General features: G+C 35.9%; 1 protein-coding gene across 1 annotated transcript in view; it reads right to left on the minus strand.

Annotated features, from left to right (window-relative positions):
• The window catches only part of LOC140152374 (homeobox protein SIX6-like), a 39,507-nt gene extending 16,476 nt beyond the window's left edge, over positions 1–23,031 (minus strand). The window contains exon 1 of the mRNA XM_072174681.1: positions 22,835–23,031. Within this exon, the coding sequence (XP_072030782.1) occupies positions 22,835–23,031 (197 nt within the window). The remainder of the gene's footprint in view (positions 1–22,834) is intronic.
• Positions 23,032–23,944: the final 913 nt, after the last annotated feature.

Below are 23,944 nucleotides of genomic sequence, written 5' to 3' on the forward strand. Positions count from 1 at the left end.
ATACTTTGAAAAAATCACACCAGACATGGGTTTTTTTTATAGACAATGCTGATTTTATATTGATAATTCGTTATTAAAATTCATGTTCGGCTGTCCTAGCCAATACCTTGATTTAGGTCGGTCACGTCCATATCTGATAATCTGGCTGGCCGGCGGACGACGGTGTTTCGAAGCTTTTCCTTATTTTAGACTAAGTACCAGGCCCTTTGTTTTTCTGCGTGCAGTTTGTTTTCCTGTTGGGATGCTACCCAGGATTGTTACCCTTATATACGGGCTTGCATTTTTTTTGTATTTTCAACATCTTTGTGCCTTGTTATTTTTGAATGATGTATAGCCTATATTATAAGAAGTACTACACCTCTGCCCAATTTTATGTTTATTTTTGCATTTTTCTCAAAATTATAGCGCATTGGTGACAAGTAAGATATGTATATTATAGGGGCAAGGACTACAACTACTGCACTGGGAATTTTATTTCAGCACAGACAACAGTTGTGGAGTTACAGTCAAAAATGAGGGAAAACCAATATTTGATTAATAAATCAATAACTACTTGTCTTGAGTTGCTGAATTTTCAGTGCAGTAGTAAAATTTACTACCCCTATAATATACATTTTTACCTGTCACCAATGCGCTATAAAGTTTGAGAAAAATGCAAAAATAGGCACAAAATTGGCCACGGGTGTATGTAGTACCCCTTATAACAGTTCGAGTATTAGCGCAAATCCTGCTTGAAATGTGTGTGTGGGGGTACACCCGGTCAAAATAGTTTAAAAGTGCCGAAAAGTAGGGGGACACGTCCCCCTGCCCCCCGGGATTGACGCCCATGAGTGAAGTAAAATAAATTTAAAATATTAATTTTGAATGAAAAACGATCAAAAACAGACCTAACGTGTTTTTGTTTTTGATTTTGTTTTGTTTTTTTTAATAATTTTTTTTTGTGATTTGTTTTTCGATTTTTTGTTTTGGCGTCGATGGGACACCGTACTCTGCAGCATAACTGCAACTGACACGATACTACTACTAGGGTAAATAAAAACAACCGAAAGCACTCTAGTTGCAACGTACATTAATCATTTTCAAAAACCCTTATGGGCAGAAAAGTAACCCCTGGTTTTATCGAAATGTAACTTTGTCATTTGCCTTCTCTTTCTCACCTGTACAAGTTAAATATGCGAGGATATTGAAGAGAACATATTTGGGGGGTAAAATCAAAAAGTTTGATCGGCAAGGTGTCTGGGAATCAGGTTAACTGGCAAGCATGCTAGTGGCTGTGTAATTTGAATAAGATACATTTAGGCGCGGTGATCTAATAGAAATGGATGCCTTTGGAAAGTTTGTAAATAAATCTGTCTTCTAAAGTAAATTTCACTAAAATTGTGTAATATAGTTACGGGCATGTTGAATGTGAAGCAACAATAGACAACATTGGTGTAATAGCTCAGGTTATGTTATGTGCCAGGTATAGAGAGAAACAATAGAATGAGTATAAATATCGATATGCTCCGTATCTGTTTCCCGCCAAAATGCTCCGTATCTGTTTCCCGCCAAAATATGATCAAAATATCGAGAGAATAAAAAATAACAGAAAATGAGGACAAAATTGTTTGAATGTCTTGTCTTTTTGCCTCATATGACCCATCTGAATGTGCAGCTGTACTGTGGGTTTCGCATTGAGCAAACAATTTTGTGGTGCTAATGAAGTGATTCAACATCGAATTTCAACTTCAACAAGAAGAAATCGATATAGTGGCTGGCAAAATGGGAAATTCAATCAAGAAGATCCACGCCTAGCTAGATGTGTATTATGTGTAGTGTGTCCACAGAGTAGTATCGACATCTAGACATTGGGCGAGCCCTATCTTACGACTGAGAACGTTTGGGAGATCCAATATTACAATAAGTCTGAATGTGTATAATATTCTGACTGGTGGTATAGAAATGAATTGGTTAAAAAAATAAGTGAAAGTGTAAATGAGTAGGCACCATGGTTGATGAGATGAGACTGGTCGAAAATGTCGCATCTTTCATCTGATATGCTCATCTAACCCTACAAAATGCTCCTCAAGATAGGCAGATAGTTTACCACGAGGTGCCTTTGTGCCTCGTATCCCGATGCACTCCATTTAAAAAGGTGGTCGTGTCATCCCACTTTGCGCCCTCTCTCATGCGACACACCTGCCGAGGTGAAGTCCCAGCAATGGCTCTTATGGCAACCCCTCGAAATCCAAGCTATACTTTACTTCTTTATAGCACGGTCGAAGTAGAACTAGTTTTTGCCGAACAGGCTGCTCAGATGGATTTCAGTACTCAGTATATCCGGGCTTAATTATAACTTTCTTTTTTAGCTTCAAGATATTTGAAAGTTTTCCTTAAAGTTAAAGACACCAGAAAGCCAGAGAAACCCCGCGAAGCAAATGTCTGCCATCAGCAATCTATGGATCACTATCTTCTGCGATATCATGTATTGTATTAAAAATTATAATTTTCTGCATACAACTGACGTTAAAAACGATTAGATCATTGTCATACACGAGAACACTTGATGGCTGGTTGTGTACCCGGAATTTTCAATAGGGGGGGCGGCGGCGAGCCACCGCCGGCGCCCACGCAAAGACAGGCGCCGGTGCCCACACAAAGTCACGCGTTGCTCTGCAAAAATAGGCTCCCCCTAAATCGGCCTCTGTGGTCCCATATCCATGTCATTGTACATTTTTCCACAAAATATGGGCAAAAATTCGACCCCATTTTTAGTCTGGCGCATTTTTGACATCAGTGACGCGGCCACGAGGAGTTAAAAAGACCACATAGTTTTAAGAGTGTATCGTAATTTGAAATTATGCTTCGATCTTACAAACTTTGTCAAAACCACCCCATCTATATAGCATGTCTAGCATTATAGACCCTAAAGTGAATCATGTTTGTATCTGGGGAGTCCCAACAGACAACAGTGAATTTGAGTACCCCGTATCCCCCCTTCCTGTATAAATACAAAATATCGATTCAAGTTTTTATGTGGTCGCATGTAACTGATAATTTCAGAACAACCTTGTCGGTTAAGGAAACTGCAACAACGACATTTACCGCCTGCTCACGAAACATAGCGAGAGAACACTTTTGTCGTGAATGGGTAACGATTTCTAGCCATAATTTAAACGTATGAGCAATGTGTTGAGTTCCGATCGCTAGTTTGTTCTGGACGCCTTTAGTTTCCTGTCCCAGTTAGTTGCGGCATGTCCTCCTTCATAAATGTCTGAAAGAGCCACTGCGCATCAAACTGTTCCGGACCTTCGATTTTTATCTAATTACTCAAGCAACTGGCAAAGAGCCGGTCTCAAATTTTCACAACAAGCGAATGAGAAGTGTGGAGCACTGAGCCTTAAATAAATCACACCACTACTTCTACTACATATGTGCTTGCGCTTCTGAACTTCAAAGGAGGCGGGGTAAAAGCCATTTTTTTTCTTTTATCAATACCTATGGAATTATGTTTCGCCGTAGACAGCCATTGACAGACCACATGTTAGGGCAGTAATCTAGATGCATGTTTCTGCAACTGGGACCTAGTACATGTAGATGAGACTATTGCTGGTCATGTCTTACATAAAACGAACTAAAATGATTGATCAATTTTTATATTTATTGAAAAGTCTTGTTCTTTTAACCAGAATTCATCGTTTTATGATCTTTTAATTTTATACAAAAAAAAATGTATTTAAAAAAACATTAATATACAAGTTGGATATTTGGTTACATTTTTAGCTACCTTCGACTATATTTATAAATACGTGTTGATAAATACGCACGTGACCCATAGGCACGACATACCAAAACCAGCAAGCATGACCAAATCCTCATTCCATTGAAAAGGATAGGAACTCTTTAGATAAATATCATCAAATTTAGGTATTAATTGAACAGCAATTAATTATTAGCATGAAATTTCATCTGTGTTCAAAATTATTGCACATTACTTTCTACAAGCTGTTGTGGTAGCGCGGAAATGGTCACGTGCGTATTTATAAATACGTATTTATAAATATAGTGGAAGCATACTGATTTTGATGGCATTTTTGTCCATAATCACATGGAAACTGATCGGTACTGATCATTTTGATACATCCTGTATTTGTTGGTATGCCATTAGAGTCCAACTTGCGAACATTAGGATCAGGCGTCGTATTTAGCGTTAGGTTTGGATATTTAATCATTTTCTTTATATTCCACCCGGCTTAGACGGGTGGAAACGCTAAATACGGCGCCTCCGCCTAATGAATAAAATATTAAAGTAATTATAAATCATCACACACCCCAACACACCCCCACTGGTTTTTCCCTTCAATCGGGGATACACACATTTTACACAGGTTGCGTAACCATGAAAATGGGGACACCCCGTTGGCACATAATAGAGCCCGATCTTCCCCAGTTGACTATGAAATTTTCAAACATTCCTGACTTTCTACAGGGCAAATGGAGACATCACCCCCTATTGCCCTGTAGAGTGTCTTAACACGCTCTATAGCCCCTGTTACCATGTATAGAGTCATTTTAAAAATCGGGGATATCCCCGGTTGGCGGTATATCCCCAATTACAGGTTAAAACATATATCCCCGATTGAAGGCAAAAACCAACGCACCCCACACACACCACAGGCATGGCAGAGGAACTTGTTATCCAGGCTTATTGTAACCGGTCGTACTCGCCTCAATTCTATTATTTTGATATGGTGCTTTTGTGTAATAACTATTAATTGCTTGCCCGCCCAAAATTTGTCACAATTAAATAACAACAAATGACTTCAACAAACACTAGAGGACAATACTGGGGAAATCAAGAAAATGCGCAGTCGCTGTAGAGTGAATTCTGCTTGGAATGGAAAATCGCTTTAAATATATCGTGAGTGGATGTCTTTTAAACTTCAACTTAAGTTGTATCGTGAGAAAGTCCCTTTGGTTACCGTATAATTATCATTACCAACCACGTGATCATACCACTTTGAGCAGTATATAAAACTCATATCCCCGGTTGGCGGTATATCCCCAATTACAGGTTAAAACATATATCCCCGATTGAAGGCAAAAACCAACGCACCCCACACACACCACGGGCAAGGCAGAGGAACTTGTTACCCAGGCTTATTGTAACCGGCCGTACTCGCCTCAATTCTATTATTTTGATATGGTGCTTTTGTGTAATAACTATTAATTGCTTGCCCGCCCAAAATTTGTCACAATTAAATAACAACAAATGACTTCAACAAACACCAGAGGACAATACTGGGGAAATCAAGAAAATGCGCAGTCGCTGTAGAGTGAATTCTGCTTGGAATGGAAAATCGCTTTAAATATATCGTGAGTGGATGTCTTTTAAACTTCAACTTAAGTTGTATCGTGAGAAAGTCCCTTTGGTTACCGTATAATTATCATTACCAACCACGTGATCATACCACTTTGAGCAGTATATAAAACTCATAAAAAACAAAGTGTTATGAAAGTTATGTTATACTAGTACATTATGACGATTAAGTATTGGTGTTAATCTTGTGAATTTGAGACTCTAGGCAAACGTCTTTGGGAAAACAATTCACAATCTATAATTCCGCGTTTCTTTAAGACGCGACGGATATATAGGAGTCTGTGTCTTACAAGGCTTTGTTCGCCACCCTTTTTCAGGGGCTATATACGCTATAGCCTTAACATGTTTATCCATCCCGCTCCAGTATTTAACACTTGTATACAAACCTGAAACCTAATATGTGTTGCATCATGAACATGACCCTAAACTTTCTTTTTCTTCAACTAATCATGGTAATTGCCTCTAACCATCTCTAACCTACTACACCGTTTAAGAACACCACTTTAATTAGTTTACATAAAATATGATACTCTATACAAATTTTTGTTATTTATGACTTTGTAATCAAATTCAATACATTATACAATGGTACAGTTATTACAATATTTTCTGGGTCGCGTACAGAAAGGAGTGAATAAACGTGTATGTGGTACGTCCAGGATCCTGTGAAATGATTGCGGAACAGTGAGTGTATGGTAAAGTTCTTGACGCTCCGGATATGCCCCGGGCTCGTGTTTGCTCTCCCTGCTCTCAGTGACTATCGGCACAAAACATAAACTCTGGCAAATTCACTATTGAAATTGAACGGCTTTGCTATTCTGAACTGTTAGAAACCCACTTGGTTTAAGGGCACAGCGATAGCGTGTTTTTTCTGTACATGAATGGATTTGTTTTCAGACTGTGTTTGTCTAATTAAAATCTTTAATTGAAGTTATTATCCAAGAAGTAACGTACATCAGCACGATCTTAACTGACTAAAACAATCTTCATTTTTAAAAGAGAGAAAAAAATCGACAATGTTATGAAATGTTTAACAAGATCAAAACAACGTACGACACATCCTACACACCACACACCCCATATCCCAAGTCTACCCACACCAACACACCCCTATCTTCCCTCACTCACACATTTTCCCTCACTCAGTCACCCCTACCCCTGCATTGTGATACACCCACCCCCAAACACCCACCCCACACACAAAACAAATGGACATATAAATTTGTTTCGGTTTGCTTTTTTGGTTTGATTTTTCTTTTCTATTTTCTTTTCTTTTTCTTTTCTTTTCTTTTCTTTTCTTTTCTTTTCTTTTCTTTTCTTTTCTTTTCTTTTCTTTTCTTTTCTTTTCTTTTCTTTTCTTTTCTTTTCTTTTCTTTTCTTTTCTTTTCTTTTCTTTTCTTTTCTTTTCTTTTCTTTTCTTTTCTTTTCTTTTCTTTTCTTTTCTTTTCTTTTCTTTTCTTTTCTTTTCTTTTCCTTTCCGTTGCTTTCCTTTCCTTTCCTTTCCTTTCCTTTCCTTCCTTTCCTTTCCTTTCCTTTCCTTCCTTTCCTTTCCTTCCTTTCCTTTCCTTTCCTTTCCTTTCCCTTTCTTTCTCTTTTTCTTTTTCGTTTCCTTTACTATCACATTGGGCTTATTTCACATAGCTATATCATAAATGTTGTTGAATGATATTCATCTCCTTTTTTGATCAATTTTGATCGCGTCATAAAATATGTCACGCGAGGGCCTCATCCACAACATCAATAATTGCAACGACATTCGAAACACCATGCAGTTTATCTCGCTACCTGATTTTTGTTGTTATAAAGAAAAACAGGAACGAATTGGTTATGATCACCGGAATGTATATTGTTAAATTTGAGAATTATAAAGATGTTGAGATAAATATCTGTTGAACTTTAAAAAAAATAGGCATGTCTTGTTTATGAATTACACGTATTGAGATGTGTGCTATCTACTGAAGATAGCACACAAATATATCTTTATAAAACACGAATATGTATATAAATTACACGTATTGAGATGTGTGCTATCTACTGAAGATAGAGCTCAAACCTGTGACATTAATGCCTCTAATATGACAACTTCCATATGCTTAGCCTCATGATGGAAACACATCATAAGGGAGATTATATATGATATTTAGCTATCATAAATGTTGTTGAATGATATTTTTCTTCTTGCTGAAATTTTGATTTCGTCATAAAATGTTTGCCATTAAATACAAAGACAAACGGACGAATTGAGCACCAGAATATATATTGATAAATGTAAGAAACAACGATTATGTATATGTGCTATCTACTGCAGATAGCCCACAAAAATGTCTTTAAAAAACACGAATATGCAACATGAATTACCCGTATTGAGATGCGTGCTATCTACTGAAGATAGCACACAAACATGCCTTTAAAAAAACGAATATGTATATGAATTATTCGTATTGAGATGTGTGCTATCTACTGAAGATAGCGCACAAACATGCCTTTAAAAATACGAATATGTATATGAATTATTCGTATTGAGGTGTGTTCTATCTACTGAAGATAGCACACAAACATGTCTTTATAAAACACGAATATTTATATGGATTACCCGTATTGAGATGTGTGCTATCTACTGAAGATAACATACAAACATATCTTTAAAAAACCACGAATATGTATATGAATTACCCGTATTGAGATATGTGCTATCTATTGAAGATAGCACACAAACATATGAATATGCATGAATTACCCGTATTGAGATGCGTGCTATCTACTGAAGATATATAGCACACAGACATGTCTTTAAAAAACACAAATATATGAATTACCCGTATTGAGATGTGTGCTATCTACTAAAGATATCACACAAACATGCCTTAAAAAACACGAATATATGAATTGCCCCGTATTTAGATGTGTGTGCTACCTATACTGAAGATATAGCACACAAACATGCCTTAAAAACACGAATATATGAATTGCCCCGTATTTAGATGTGTGTGCTATATGGATTACCCGTATTGAGATGTGTGCTATCTACTGAAGATGATAGCACACAAACATGCCTTTAAAAAAACACGAATATGTATATGGATTACCCGTATTGAGATGTGTGCTATCTACTGTGCTATCTACTGTCTACTATCTATAGCACACAAACATGCCTTTAAAAAACGAATATGTATATGAATTATTCGTATTGAGATGTGTGCTATCTACTGAAGATAGCACACAAATATGTCTTTAAAAACACGAATATGTATATGAATTACCCGTGTTGAGATGTGTGCTATCTACTGAAGATAGCACACAAATATGTCTTTATAAAACACGAATATGTATATGAATTACCCGTATTGAGATGTGTGCTATCTACTGAAGATAGCACACAAACCTGTGACATTAATGCCTCTAATATGACAACTTCCATATGCTTAGCCTCGTGATGGAAACACATCATGAGGGAGATTATATATGATATTTACATAGTCAAACTAAACTATGGTAATGTACATAGGATGATATTGTTAAGACAACAACTCACTGAAGAGTTTCCTGGGAATACAATTCCCAAGTAAGTTAACAGAATGAATTAAGTCTAAGCCTTGTTCCTCTTCAGTTCGATTCAAATCCCCAATCTGTTTTATCTTATTGAAAACACAACACGTAATTTTTTACACCTTCCACATATTTATCCATTGATGCATATGATATAGGCCTAAGGAGTTGCACACACATATCTAGGAAAGCGTACTTTTCCCGATAGCATTTCAAATGCAGGCCATATCGTAGTGAACTTAGGCGCATAGGGGCGATGATTTCCGCTAGTATACTTCATTACGCCATACTTGCACACGATGAGAGGCATCTGCATTAACAACCTGGTGGCGACTTCTTTTTATCCTTACCAGGTTCAAATCTATTTAACGTATTAAATGTTTGTTTTCTCTATTAAAATAACATGGTGAGGTAAGATTTATTGTAATATTTGTTGTACAAAATACCCAAAATTTAATCAAAAACGGCGTAATAGGTTTTGTTCTTCATATATATGTAAGGGTTTTTTTAGAATGATAAAAAGAAATCGGACCTTTAACATGCAAAGAGTTGGTCAGTGAACTTGCATAGTTTACAAAGTAAACGGACAGAAACCGATGTCGACTCTTAGCTCCGTCCCAAAGTACAAGAATCACGGGGGAATGATCTCATTTTCGTGCCGCTTGGCAATACCCGCCCGGCCGGTACGCATGCGGGAATATTGACCGCATCGCTCGCTCTGGGTGCTTAGGGACGCGCCGAGGGCACGACAACTTGTGCTCTTGCATCTCTCATAAGGTATTTTTTACACCGTACTGAGCAAAAGCACCTAATAAAGAAAATAACACCACATATTTACGAGACGTTGGCATTAAGTAACTAAATGGTAAGAGCGTGGGTGCAGGAAAGTATATATGAAACAAAATGGAGATCTCTAGTTGCAGACATAACATCAATATTGTAATGATCGGATGGCCCAGAATACACATGGGGGATACAACATGGGGATTCGGAGCTTGGAATGGTCAGTATGGTCAGTACACACTCCTGGACACTACATTACATTAAACTTACATCTCTCAGATAGCTTAATGAAAAAATGCGCCCAACACTTTTGGCAAGAAAAGTCTGTAAAAGGCTAGAAAAAATCGTTTTGTGACTTATTTATTTCTAAAATGACTGCTTTTAGAAAAACAAGGAAGCTTAAGCACAGTGGCTCCTGATTAATAATGGTAAATTTCAATGAGCTCTTTTACTGTGTAGGCCTACTCACTCAATAATTTTGAAAATGTTGTGTAGCTAAAGCCAAATTTAATTTTAAGCAGTCATAAAATTGAACGATACTTTACGTTTTACGTATAATATGAAAATTGTTGTTGCTGTTTAATTGCTTTATTTTTATTTTGAACTTGGTTTTAATTTTAAGAAATATCCATAACAATTAGACACGTAAATGATAATTAATGAAAATTAATACTATTTCTAAAAAAAACCAACGAAAATGTATAGTTAATGGTGTGCAACCTACATTTTTGGCAATGGGGGTCACGTCACAATTTCGTAGTTGTCAATTTGAAAGCAATAACCGTAATAATATTGCGAGCTAAATCACAGCTAGCTAACTAATCAATGACCGCTAGGCAGAGTTAGTGAGCGCTCATTATCACTGATTATGGCACCATTCTTGTTTTATATAATCGTAATTGTATTTGGATAGAAATTGTGTATGTAATAATTTGAAACACTTCCGGCACTCGGGCATTAAATCAAGCCTATGGGGCTTACGTATATTTTTTGATTGACACCACTATGGTCCTAGTAAGCAAAACATGGTCAGTATGCTTGCAAAATAAAAATATCAATACTTTATTTGGATGGAAAATAACCATTAGCATCTGATGGTGTGTCAGCGTACGTCAGTTATACGAGGCTGATACCTAATTCAAGTGAAATATAGCCATAATGGGTGAAAATACAAAGAAAGAAACTGAGAAAGCCAAGGGAGCCTTGCGTAAACAGGCATAGGATTCAAGGTGATTGTGTGCATCTAGACGCACGGACAAACTTAACCAAATCCAAACACACAGGAAGAATGGAAAGCTAAATTGATAGGCATGCATACACTACTTGCATTGTTCGTGGTTAACCTAATGTTAAAATGCAGGTGTACTCAGCTATATGATATGAAATGCCATGCCAGGTAGTAAGAGAACCAGAAAATTGTGCTGAATTGTGTTGGGTGTGCAGTGATAGTCGCAAGGGAAAGTTTGCGTTTCAAATTTAGGCCAATTTGTATAAGTATAAAATGATGCTTTAATTGATAGGTGTATATAGCCCTAAGGGCGATGAAATTCAGGCTAAGTGAGGCATATAGTTAACGCAATTTGAATATTTTTAGAAATCAAACAAATCTCAAATTTTATACTAATGAAAGTTGATCTGTAAGGGCATAATGGTTTTAAAAAGTCAATCAGAATGGAATGCATTTTGAATGATTTTAAGATCTGATTTTATTTCACTCATTTATTTCAAATTTGTCTAAATATACTAATATTTTAGTTTGGCACCATTAGTGAACAATAGTTCATACTGATGTTTTAGCATAGCCTTTAAAAGTCAATCAAAATGGATTAAGATTTTGATGATTTAATTATATATTAATGGTCAATCAGTCCAAAAGAGTGAAATTCAACACTTATAAATTGGAAAAAGAAAAAAAAAACATAATTATTAATAGATGATTTTGTAATTTCTCGCTTATTAAAAGCAACATAAATTTACCTGACTGGGTCACATGACTAGGTCTTTGATGAAATGGTTACAGTATTTGTTGCACTGAAAAGAGCCCAAACATTCATTGAAGAAAACTGAGAAAGACAAATATCATTACCACAAATAGGAAAGAAGTGGCCACAGAATAGAGCCTTGAGGTACACCAGAAAGCACAGTGACCTTGCCTGAATGTACACAATGGATGAAAAAAAAACCACTTAAGCATATTTAAATAAAAGAGTAATCTCCTTTACAGTGAAAACTGTGTCTTGGTAATTAGTATTTTAATGTAACAATAAAAAAAATTAGAATCCCCAGAATATGCGTCTTCCTGCAACACAACACACTACGAGGCATGTCCTCTTACGTCATGTCACATAAAAGTAAAGAAGTGTAAACATACACAAAGAGGAATTAAACACTTTGAGGTAAAGATCTCGATGAAGGGAACATATTGCACATATCGTTCTTAGCAATCTTGAGATATTCTTTATATGGAAACATAGGAATATTCAGCATGTGTCTTGCCTCATGAAGTACTCGCAAGACATGGAACACCATGAGTGAAGCTACCCGACTCGCCCAGGCAAGAAGACTACATTTCCCTACGACGCTATGAAAGGCACTAGTGGTGGATAAAAGTATTACAAATTAAGTATAGTACTGTTAAACGTTGATCTGAAATGAAGGGAATATTGAACAAGTCGTGTCTTAGCAATCATTGGATGTCTTTAACTTGGAAAAACATAGAAAAAGTCAGCATTTGTCTTGCCACATAATGTCCAATGTATAAGACACGTCTTTTGAACCCAGTTTAGAGACACTTCTCTATAACAATTCATGTCACGTGGATCACGTGCTTATATTCAGAAGACAGGACTTCAGGTGTAAATGCAGATCTTAATGCAAGGCATATCCAAATCACAGATACAAGGTCATGTTGTACATGTTGTAAACATATCTATTAAACTTAATCATACTTAGAGTTGTGATGGCTATAACTGAATACATGAATACAAAAGCCACCTAAGTCCATGGGAAGTGATTTTGAGAGAAAAACCTGTGTATCATTTTAATTCCTTCAGTTAGATTTACCTGGTCAATATGGTAAGTTTTACGTGCAAATGAGTGGATTAACCTGTATTAGGTATGACGATTAACATTTCAGGGACTTCGTGGGGTTCATTTTAAATTTTGGACTTAGGTGGTTTTTTGAATCATATACAAAGACAATAATGTTAGAATGAGATTACCACTAGTAAGATAATACAAAATAAAGCGCACAGGTATGTATAATGTTGATAAGCATTCTGCCATGTAATATAAACCACACACTTTCCTTTATTAAACCCATTTTTTTCAAAAGTCACTCTCTAGCAATGAATGTGTTACAAGTGGACTTTTATACATACTGGATTTTAATCAATGTGTTACAAGACTCAAATCATGGAATTGGGTGATTCTTTCATACATGCTATTTTTCACATGCTCAATTGACACAGAGGATGAATTTGAGTTGTTCTTTCATACATATGACAGGCCTATGTAAAGCAACACTTTCCCATGCTTAACTCAATTTGGTTTAAGTATGGACTTAGGTGGCTTTTGTATTCATATATTCAATTGTTTAGTAATATTAAACATGCAGCATTTGACACGTATTATTATTATTTATTATTATTACACAATATTTATAGATCTATGGATCACACAGCGTCTTACAAAATAAACAAGAAGCATCAAAACACAGTACACAAGAAAAAATAATACAGGGGAAAAATTAACCCTGGAACAGGTGCGTTTCAGGCGTTTTTCTTAGTACAGACAAAGACGCCGATTCCCTGATGTCATCGAGAAGACTATATTCCAAAGCTGAGGTGCAATAATAACAAAGGAACTATACTCGTTTTCTAGATCATATGCTCAGATTTTTCAAATCTGTTTAGAAATCGACTGCAAAATGACTTTTGTATCTGTGCTTTGGATATGCCTTACATTGAGATCTGCATTTACATAAACAGTCCTATCTTCTGTGTATAAGAACGTGATCCACGTGACATGAATTGTTATAGAGAAGTGTCTCTAAACTGGGTTCACTAGACGTGTCTTATAGATTGGACATTATGTGGCAAGACAAATGCTGACTTTTTCTATGTTTTTCCAAGTTAAAGACATCCAATGATTGCTAAGACACGACTTGTTCAATATTCCCTTCATTTGAGATCAACGTTTAACAGTACTTTACTTTTACTTTTATCCACCTCCGGTGTCTTTTATAGCGTCGTGGGGAAATGCAACCTTCATGTCTGAGGGCGAGCCGGGTAGCTAAGTTGCGAGCACTTCCTTTACTCCATCTGCCCACCTCTTCCTTGGTCTTCCTCTTACCCTAGTTCCTGTTGTTTTGCTGTTATAAGTTCTTGCTACAGGTTGGCTAGGTGCCATTCGCAAAAGTTGACCGAACCATTTAACTTGTTGTTTTGCAACATGTTCTGTGATTGGGGTGTGGTGCCCACCATCTTTCTGATATCCTCATTCATGATTTTATCCCTCCTTGACTTATTAGCCGCTCTTCTTAGGCATCTCATTTTACAGGTAAGGAGCTTTTGGGTTGTTCTTTTGTCGAGAGTCCAAGTTAAACAGTAAGATGTGTTAAGCTTGAAACAAGAACAATCATTCTTTACTTGTCTGATTGTTTGATGATACGTTTGTTTTCAAACATGACGTTTTTTTATTCACCCAATATTTAAACAGCCTGCAATATACACATGATAGGGATATAAAAGCAGGATGACACATGTACTAGAGAAGTGAGCAAAGAAAAGTTATGACTTATAAGTAGACAAATGCATCTCCACCTATAGGTCATGCCTCTATGAACGTTTAAGAAGCCTTACGTCCATAAAAGGGTCACACAGGAATGAATTTCTCACTTCAATGCATTTCACCCACTTTTCACTCATAAAATCCATTTTCATCATCTGCACTTTTGTGAAATATACGACGATTGTCGGGCAACCCCGAGGGAGTGTTCTTGGTGATTTGATAGAACCATCATTGTATTTTAAAACAAAAATTCTCAGCCCCTTTGGGATTGCTCAAATCATCACTAAACATCACGCCTCATTTAATGCAACGAGTTGTATGATTATGTGATTTGTAGGTTCTTTCCCGGCCATCTTTTCTTTTTTCTTCTTTGCACTAACGTGACTAAATCTTTGTTTAACAACACTAACATAAAATTTCAATTCCGAACCATTTTTTGTGCTACCATGCATATAATATCTATTATTTTAGTTCTTTACAGCTATTTTTACTGTAAACATAGATGGATTCATTTAATGAAATTTGATGTGTTTTGGGGTCACGGTTTTGTTGTCGGTGAACTCTCATTCTCGAATTTAGTTCACTTTACATGAGATATGTCAGTTAGGAGCGCGTCTATCGGACCATCGTTATCAAGAAAAGCAATGTTAGAACTGATTGAGGAATATTCAAAACTAATTGAATTATAGAGAGATTCGAGAAAAGTAATAAATTAATTAATATCAAGAATGTACGTTCCAAACAATGAAGCAATCCTCGAGTATTTAAGCCGATGCTTATTGATATGATTAAATGTCTCAGTACTCATCTTGTTTAATGTTATTGTAAATGGATGGCTCAAGAAAGCCTAGAAATAGAATGCCATAAACAGGAGCCATTTTCATTCCCATGCTTGTCCCGTTCAGCTGATGGTAATTAAATTGATGTCATACGTTCTCGTACGGCGTCAACGTGCGAAAATCTAATCATGTGTATGGTATCTAATAGGTATCAACTCCAGAATAAGGGCTTTGATAGCTCAGTAGGAGTATAAACTGCGCATGCAACACAGGGTCGCTGGTTCGAATCCTGCTGCAGCCCATACCGTATTCTTTGCTCCTCCGTTTAATTCGATCGTTATATATAGTTTCGAAATATCAGCGTGTGTCAAAACTGATCCAGTGTTTATAGACGTTGTCTCGTCACCTGTTCTTGCTAGGTGTGTGGGTGTGGGTGTGGGTGTGTGGGTGTGTGGGGGAGGGGTGGGGAGGTGTATATATTGCAATATCTTACTCAACTTATATTATTTTGAAGAACAAACGTTATAAATAATAAGACACACACATTTGATATTCGATATCGATCACCTTATTTGACCTTTTTTTAAACTAGTGTTTACACAATTTTTGTCTCTTTTCCCGCCATAAATCTGATAAATAAGACTAAAAGTCGTTCATAATAACATAATATACCGCAGATTTAATTTATGTTATTTTGTATCTATTTTGACGTTGCATTATTATGTGTTCATATAACTGCACATAATACTAGCCGGTTAATTGCAAGCAACGTCAACGTCAAGTCTCTCCAAAGCGAGAAAGGTTACAGGTCTGAATTACGTTTATATAGCATCAGTTTAACCGTATCATCGATTTGTTAGAAGCGTTGGCATCGGAAGGAAGCCACCATCAGCAAATCAGGAAAGAGTCTCCAAGTTATTTCGATACGCATCAACTCTCCAAGTTATCCCGAGACGTTTATACATGATTACTTTTCCCCTATACATCACTTGGGGTCTCAGTGTTACATTAGAAAATAGTAAAGTGCACAGAGTCCCAGTGAAAGTTGTACATTTTCAATATTTTTCTAGACTCCGCGTCACCTTTATCCGGAAGGATGTACATATCATAGAATAATATAGCGAAGACAGGCTGATGACTGGTTCGCGTGTTTCCAGGGACGCCAGAGAGATCCCACCTTGGACCAACTCAAAATGTTTGCGTTCCGTGAGTTGAATTCGCCACCTTTATGTGATATTGCCTAGACTAGTATTTGGATAGGCTTGTGTTTCTCTTATCATGGCTGATCTGTACTCTGTGAAAATAAAACGCCAGAACCGGTGACACCGGTAAAAGCCACAAATCGAATTTGCAATATTCCGATTGCGAGCGCTTCAGATATAGAAATATTTTTTTGAAAGCTGTGCATTTGCTACAAAAAGGAATCTCCATTAAGCAGTTTAAAAGCCCAACACTTGAAAACTATATGAATTTGCTGTTTAAAAAAAAATCGAGTAAAGAGATGAAAAAAAAAAATAGATGAAACAGGCAACGCAACCGGATAAGATAACGTTTGAAAATTCTTCGAGTTTCCTAAAAAAGATGAACTTAAATGTACCTGCTAAATCGACCAAAATGATTGTCCTTCAACTAAAGTTTGAAAAGCAAGAATTGAAAGAGAAGATACCATTAAAATGAAAACAAAGAGTCGATGAACAAATAATATTTCGCGCCATTTGCCATGTTTATAAAGTGGAATGGCCTCATGGTACACAGTTCTTACAGGCTTATTCCGTGATCCCAGCGAAAGTGTTAAAACTAAAATACAATTGTGTGTATTAAGTTACCTAAAAGTGAAGGATATAAGTCATTAAAATTTGTCATTAGGTATTGTTGGCATGAAAATATTGGCAAAAACGAGGAAAACTACATTATTGGCAAAGTTGAAACCCCATTCAAATACATGTGGCTAAGTAAAGAAATTACAAATTCATGTAAAATGTCTTATTTTGTCTATAATACAGGGCTTTTGTCTTAACCACTATAGCAGGTTATGTTAACACACCTGTAACACTATCAAAGGTGCCGAAATCTGAATTTTGATGAATTTTATGATCCTCTGGATGAGCAAATCACTGAATATGCCTTTAACATCCTAATTATTATCAGATATGAACGACAAGAGTTCCAAAGAAGAAATTGGTTAATGACAAATATGGAAATAAAGGTTAAAGAAATGTAAGATATTTTTTTGCAAGTTGACAAAATATCATTTACTATGTGTATGTTTGTGACCCATATGACCTATATATGTTATTTCTTAGACGTGTTAACTTCATTTTTGCTTCGGCAACTATAGTTGCCATCTCGCTTCCAGGCTTATAACTCGGATATACAAGGTTCACTTTATATTTTTAAACTAGACGTTTTACCATTCATATGTGTATTGATAAATTCCCTTGAGCAGAAAACGTGATTGATTTTTTGCAGCATTTTATCGTCATAGATATAAACATGGTCTTGCTTGCCTAAATCAATGAAGAGCAAGATTGTAGTAACTATTTAGCTATGGGCCGTATTCGCTTCATAACGTTGCAACGATGAGACGCATAAAAATGACACTTAAATCCGGTGTGCCATTCACTTTGCATCTGGAGGGTGAAGAAGCGGATACAATTTAGGTTTAAAATCAGGTCATGATTTGTAAGATCATAGGCGATGCGAAAAGGTAAATTCGATCACTTCTCTTCTAATTGTAACTTTTCCTACTTCGTTGACCAAAGTATAGATATGATGTCAGATCATGAATATGCATAAATAAACTTGGCCTCTTGATCGTATCCAAATAGGTGGTGTTTCATGATATTGCAAAGTTTATTTTCTTTTATAATGGCGTCACTAAGAAGGCAAAGAGTAAGGATTGCCAGAATCAACATATAGAAACACCTGAACAGAACGAGTATAATTGAAGACCGAATTAAAAAGACTAGTTTGCGTATGACGTCCTGTCAACCAGACCAAACATGCCGTACTGCGCAGGTCAGCTACCAATCACGTCGCGCCTTTGCTCTGATGTCAGACGCAAACTGAGCTAATGAATCAGAGTAGGAAATTATCAGAAGATAACGAATATTTTGTTCGGATTATGTTCAAAAATTTGTTACTTTTACAATAAGAAACAAACATCACAGAACTGCATGTTTCAAGAAAAGAAAAGAGAAGACAAAAACATACCATGGTTTGTTGTGGGCTGGGTGCTGACGCCATAACCAAAGTTAACTTCTACATTGCATTGCATTGCATTGCATTACATTTACCGCTGGATTCAAAGCGCAATAAAGATAAAAACAAAAAGGCAAAAGCAAGAGAAACTAAACATAGGAAATCTGAAACAGATGAGTTTTGAGATCAGATTTGAAGGTTTCAACTGTTTGAGAATTACGGATTTGATTTGGGATAATAAAACAATATTATTCCTATAAACCTGTTGATATCATTCGATTTATATATAGAATAAGAGACAATCATAAAGACTAACGCAATAACAAAATGCCATTTGAAAACAAATTCTACAAAATATTGAAGTTTCTTCAAGAAAGCAACAAGTTTGTAATATCGAATATAATATAATGAGTTTTAAATTTTATTGTGTATAAACCATTGTACGTACTTCACCCTTACAGACGAAATGCAAATTTTTATTTTATTACATTACAAAGAACATAACGATTTCTTATAGAGCCTGACGTCGAATTATGAAGTTTAATTTGATATTTTAGCCACTTGGGGTTAATAAACGCAATTTTTACCTTATTCGATTTCATATAATATAGTCATTTGACACTCGCGAAGTCAAACCAATAAAGTTGTGAAAATTACTAGGTGCAATCTAAGATCTTCTTTGAGACGCACTGAAAATTATTAAAACTTGTGCCTTTGGCAGTCTACTTAAATCCCTGAAGCCATTGCTTTAAGGCATCAAAATTATCACTTAACTAGCCACACTGACTGGGAAATTAGTATTAAATTGGTTTAATTGAAATGTCTTTTGGTACTTCTCTTATTTTGGCAGCTATAGAATAAAATAGAATTGGTATATGGTCAGCAAAAAGCGATAAAACATGCAAAAGGCGCAGATTATACGTTAATGGTTAATGGGAAAATAATGGTCAATGTTACAATATATTTTTGAAGTCTCTTTCTTACATCAAGTTCTCTCATCATGTTATGGTGTCAAGAAAACATAACATATAAACAAAATAAAGATATGCTCAAATCCTTCTATAGGAATTGCGAGCTTTTTGAAGCTTAATTTGTGCTTATTCTGTTTATATTTTTTTGCTGCGAATAACGAACCACTTACCTTAGCGCAACAATTAAACAAAGAGGCGTCCCGCACAAAACGGTTGTGTGTCTTAATGTTTTTCAAAGTTAATGTCTAAACCATGTTACAAGATAAAGTCATTTTGCCATATTATTATTTCTAATTAAATGTTTACCCTGTATTTTAATCAGATTGTTGTTCTTAGCTCACTTTCATTTAGAAAGTTAATAGCTACACGAATTGCGTTGAAAAGACGCTAAATATTATGTGTATACTGCATCGGATCAGAACCATGCCAGAAGGCTCCGTCGATATTTCACGCCAAGAGGCAAATTGTCTGCAAGGGAGTAAAAAAGAGAGAACGAGATTTGCCCTAGCTATATGAATTTCAGTGTTGTAAGGGCAACAACCTATGTTTATCTTTCTAAGGTGAGTAATTAGGGAGCATTGGTCAGGCCATCTATTGTTTAACCACTTTGGCCATGTTTTCGCGGTCAGACAGTTAAGTCATTTGAGTTCAAATGTTTTAAAACGAAGAATCTGACAGTTTATGATATCGTAAACCTAATATCGCACGAGTCATCGGGGTACCGAGTACGATTTTGTATACTTCTTGAGAAAGCGCATTCATTTGACCTTGAACAACAAATGCGCAGAGTACATTATCAAGTGAAAACATTAAAAGAATCAGTTAGATTGCTTTGCTTAAACTAAAGCCAATGTGATCATATGTAAAATACACTGTATATAGTTCAGAATCTGTACGATGATTCTTAAAATATGATAAATGAAACCTTCAAAGAAGATCTAATGACATTTAAGCGAGCTATCATAGTCAACTTAGAATTATGAGAATGCGCATTCATATGACCTTGAACAACACATGCGCAGAGTAGACCTACATTGTTAAGGGTAGACGAGGTATTGTTGGTCGAAGCATTATCTAAATCAATATATTATTGAAAAATAACACTTTGCTGTTTTTCAAAAGTTCATTCTACAAATCATATACTTTGAAAACGTGTTTGATTTATTGTTGTTAATGAGTTATGTACGTTTTACAAAAGTGTTGTCGTGTCAGCCCTCTTTACAACATAACTCGAGAACCACAGGACCTACAAAAGAGCTCAAAAGTATATCTGTGATATTTGAATTCTTCTACACACGCCTTGTGAAATGATCAATGCAATTTTTGCTAAAGCTCATTGGCAAGATGCTTTGAACTACCAAATCTCAACAGTCTAAAATAGTTGCTAACCTTAAGAGAAAGCCTTAAAATAATCAGTTATAGATTGCTTTGCTTAAACTTAAGCCAATATGCCCCCTATGTACAATACGCTGTATATTTTTTTCAGATTCTGTACAATGATTCTTAAAACATGGTGATAGAAACCTTCCAAGAAGATCTCATGACATTTAAGCGAGCTATCATAGTCAACTTAGAACCAGATGTGTCACGCTTTGCAGATGTGGACCTCTATGATGGCATCAAGCATTACATGTGTTTAAAAACGTTCATTGATTTTGTCAAACAAAATAATGCTCCAGGTATCAAATTCAGGATTAATATACCTCAAGAATAGAGTATATACTAATCTGTATCACAGACTTTTCTTAATGGAAACTGTCAGACTCAAATAAATAAAAACCAGTAGCAAGGTAAGGCAAAAAAAAAATTGTTTGTTTGTCCTCCACAGCTTTGAAAGAGGAGGTACGGGTGGGCGGATTTTTTTTTAAATTTTTTTTTTTCGGATTTGGCGTATTCCTGGATCTAGCTAGAGCTAAAAGCTACAATTATTCATGGTGACTTAAAAAAATAACAACATTTTGTTTCTTTAATATGCAAAGTTATAGTTTGTGTTCATGTCATAGTCTTTTAATGATTTCAAAATGGATTTAAATCCAATGTATTTTGAAGTCATTAATAACAATAGACTATGACATGAACACAAATTATAACTTTGCATATTGAAGACACAAAATGTTTTTGAGGGGGCTTTTTATTTTCAACCTTGAAAGATCCTAGCATTTAGCTCTAGCTAGGTCCAGAGATACTCCAAATTAATTTTTTTTATTAATTAAAAAAAATTGTTGGTCAGGCCTTAAACTGAGGAGCGGGCGGTGGAGGACAAACAAACAACTTTTTGTTTTGGCCTAAAGCTTGTAAACCATTCGCGTCTTGTAAAAATGTAACAAGATCTTCTGTTCATCTTAACACATTCCAAAGGTGTGATAGACTCAATATTTTGTATATAACAAAAGCAATGACCCATACGCGAAGCATCCTTGATTTGGTCTTAGAGGAATGCGTGTCACTTTCTTAACTTGTCAGCTAGTTTGCAATATGGTTTACATCGGGGAAAGCGCCAAGCGATTGATACAATTGCACCATACGACGCATGTCAAGATCCCAGGGATTATAGGGGTCCCTCTGACAAGAGCTGTTTAGATTTCGCTGTCTATTATCTTTGACGGTTCACACACGTAAAAGCCTTTTTGCATCTGTCATGTCAAAGAGAAGCCCTTGGAGTTATCACTTCATGGATAGGAAATGTCTCAACCACTCCCAGTGCAATTTAAACCCCGAAGAGAATTTCATTGATAAGATTGTGAATGTCACATTAGTTTTTCACCCAAATATTTCGATGTAAAATTGTGACACAAAATTCCGTTAGGACCATGTGTTGATTATCTTTTGACGGGTCATGACAAGACAGGGAAATGATGCGTGAATTTAATTCTTGCTAACATGATATCAAATTTGACACACAAAGAAATATAAACCATCCCTACTCATCATTATTATTTTATTAATGTACTTTTAAGTAATCATCATCGTCATTACTATTATCCTCGTTTAATATCCATCATTACATAAATCATTATCAGCGCCATCATTAGCTTATCATCATTATCTCCATCATCGTGTAAATCATCATCATCATCATCATCATCATCACCATCATCATCATCATCATCATCATCATCATCATCATCATCATCATCATCATCATCATCATCATCATCATCATCATTATCATCATCATCATCATTGTCATCATCACCATCACCATCATCATCATCATCACCACCATCATCATCATCACCATCATCATCATCATCATCATCATCATCATCATCATCACCATCATCATCACCATCATCATCAGCAGCAGCAGCACAACATCACATTATCATCACCGTCGTCACCATCATCATTATCATCATCATTTGTCTGCAAGGGAAAAAAAGAGAGAAGGAGATTTGCACTACCTATAAGAAATACAGTTAGGGCAATAAACATCATTATAGTCGTCATCGTCGTCATCATAGTCGTCTTTATAGTCGTCATCATAGTCGTTGTCGTCGTTGCCATCATTGTCGTTGTTATCACTCGGGTAATCACTATCATTGTTGTCATCATCTTGTACATTGTAATCACCTTGTATACAATGTATGATACCAGGCATTCCAGGATATGAAAAGACTACCTTTTATCATGATAACATTCGAAGATACCAAGTATTTAACAATTTCATCAGCAGCAGCAGAATCAGCAACATCATCATTATCAGTACTGTCGTTATCATTATCGCTTCCGTTATCGTCATTATAATTCCTATTTGCCATCGAAGTGACGTAATAATCGGATTAACAACCATGGCAATAGTTCATGCATTCATATGCATTGAACCATAGATGTCAAAGAAATGTTGATCACTCGCACCTGTAAGATAAGTATCTTTGAAAAGAGCGGTTATTGTATTCTATCTATAATAACAGATATACACAGGTGATGGGTGCAACCTGCTTGTAGTGCAGGGTGATCTATTCATGGTAGTTAATCCGAATATTACGTCACTTCGACGGCGAATAATTACCGTCTCGTTCATGAGATCATCATTATGCATGTGAACGATACATACTTCAGTACTTTAATTACGTCACCCACTAAACGCCACAAACGCAATTGGGTTATCCAGTTTGAATTTTCGCTGACGTTTTTGATTCATTTGGACACAAAAGAACTTTTTTAAATGTTTTTGTTTTATTTATTGCTCTAGTTTAGTAAACATTAATTTAACAACTAAATGTTTCTCATACGGATATCCCATGTCTGTAAAGATTATATTTACGTACATGGATTAAGCTACTTCTACTTCTGAAATATCCTGAAAGGTTTAAGCATATATGCTTAATCACCAAGGTTCTTTTTCAGCCATCGATTGAATCCACAACGGAACTAAATGAGGAACTGGTTAAGATCTGATTACCAGGACCAACTGGAGTCTGATGACACTCATGATGCTCCTCGTATTGATAAGTCATTAAGGAGAACGATAGACAAGGAGGCAAATAACACCAAGTTATCTTGCGACTTAC

Source organism: Amphiura filiformis, chromosome 5 (assembly GCF_039555335.1).
Source record: "Amphiura filiformis chromosome 5, Afil_fr2py, whole genome shotgun sequence".
Lineage (NCBI taxonomy): Eukaryota > Metazoa > Echinodermata > Ophiuroidea > Amphilepidida > Amphiuridae > Amphiura > Amphiura filiformis.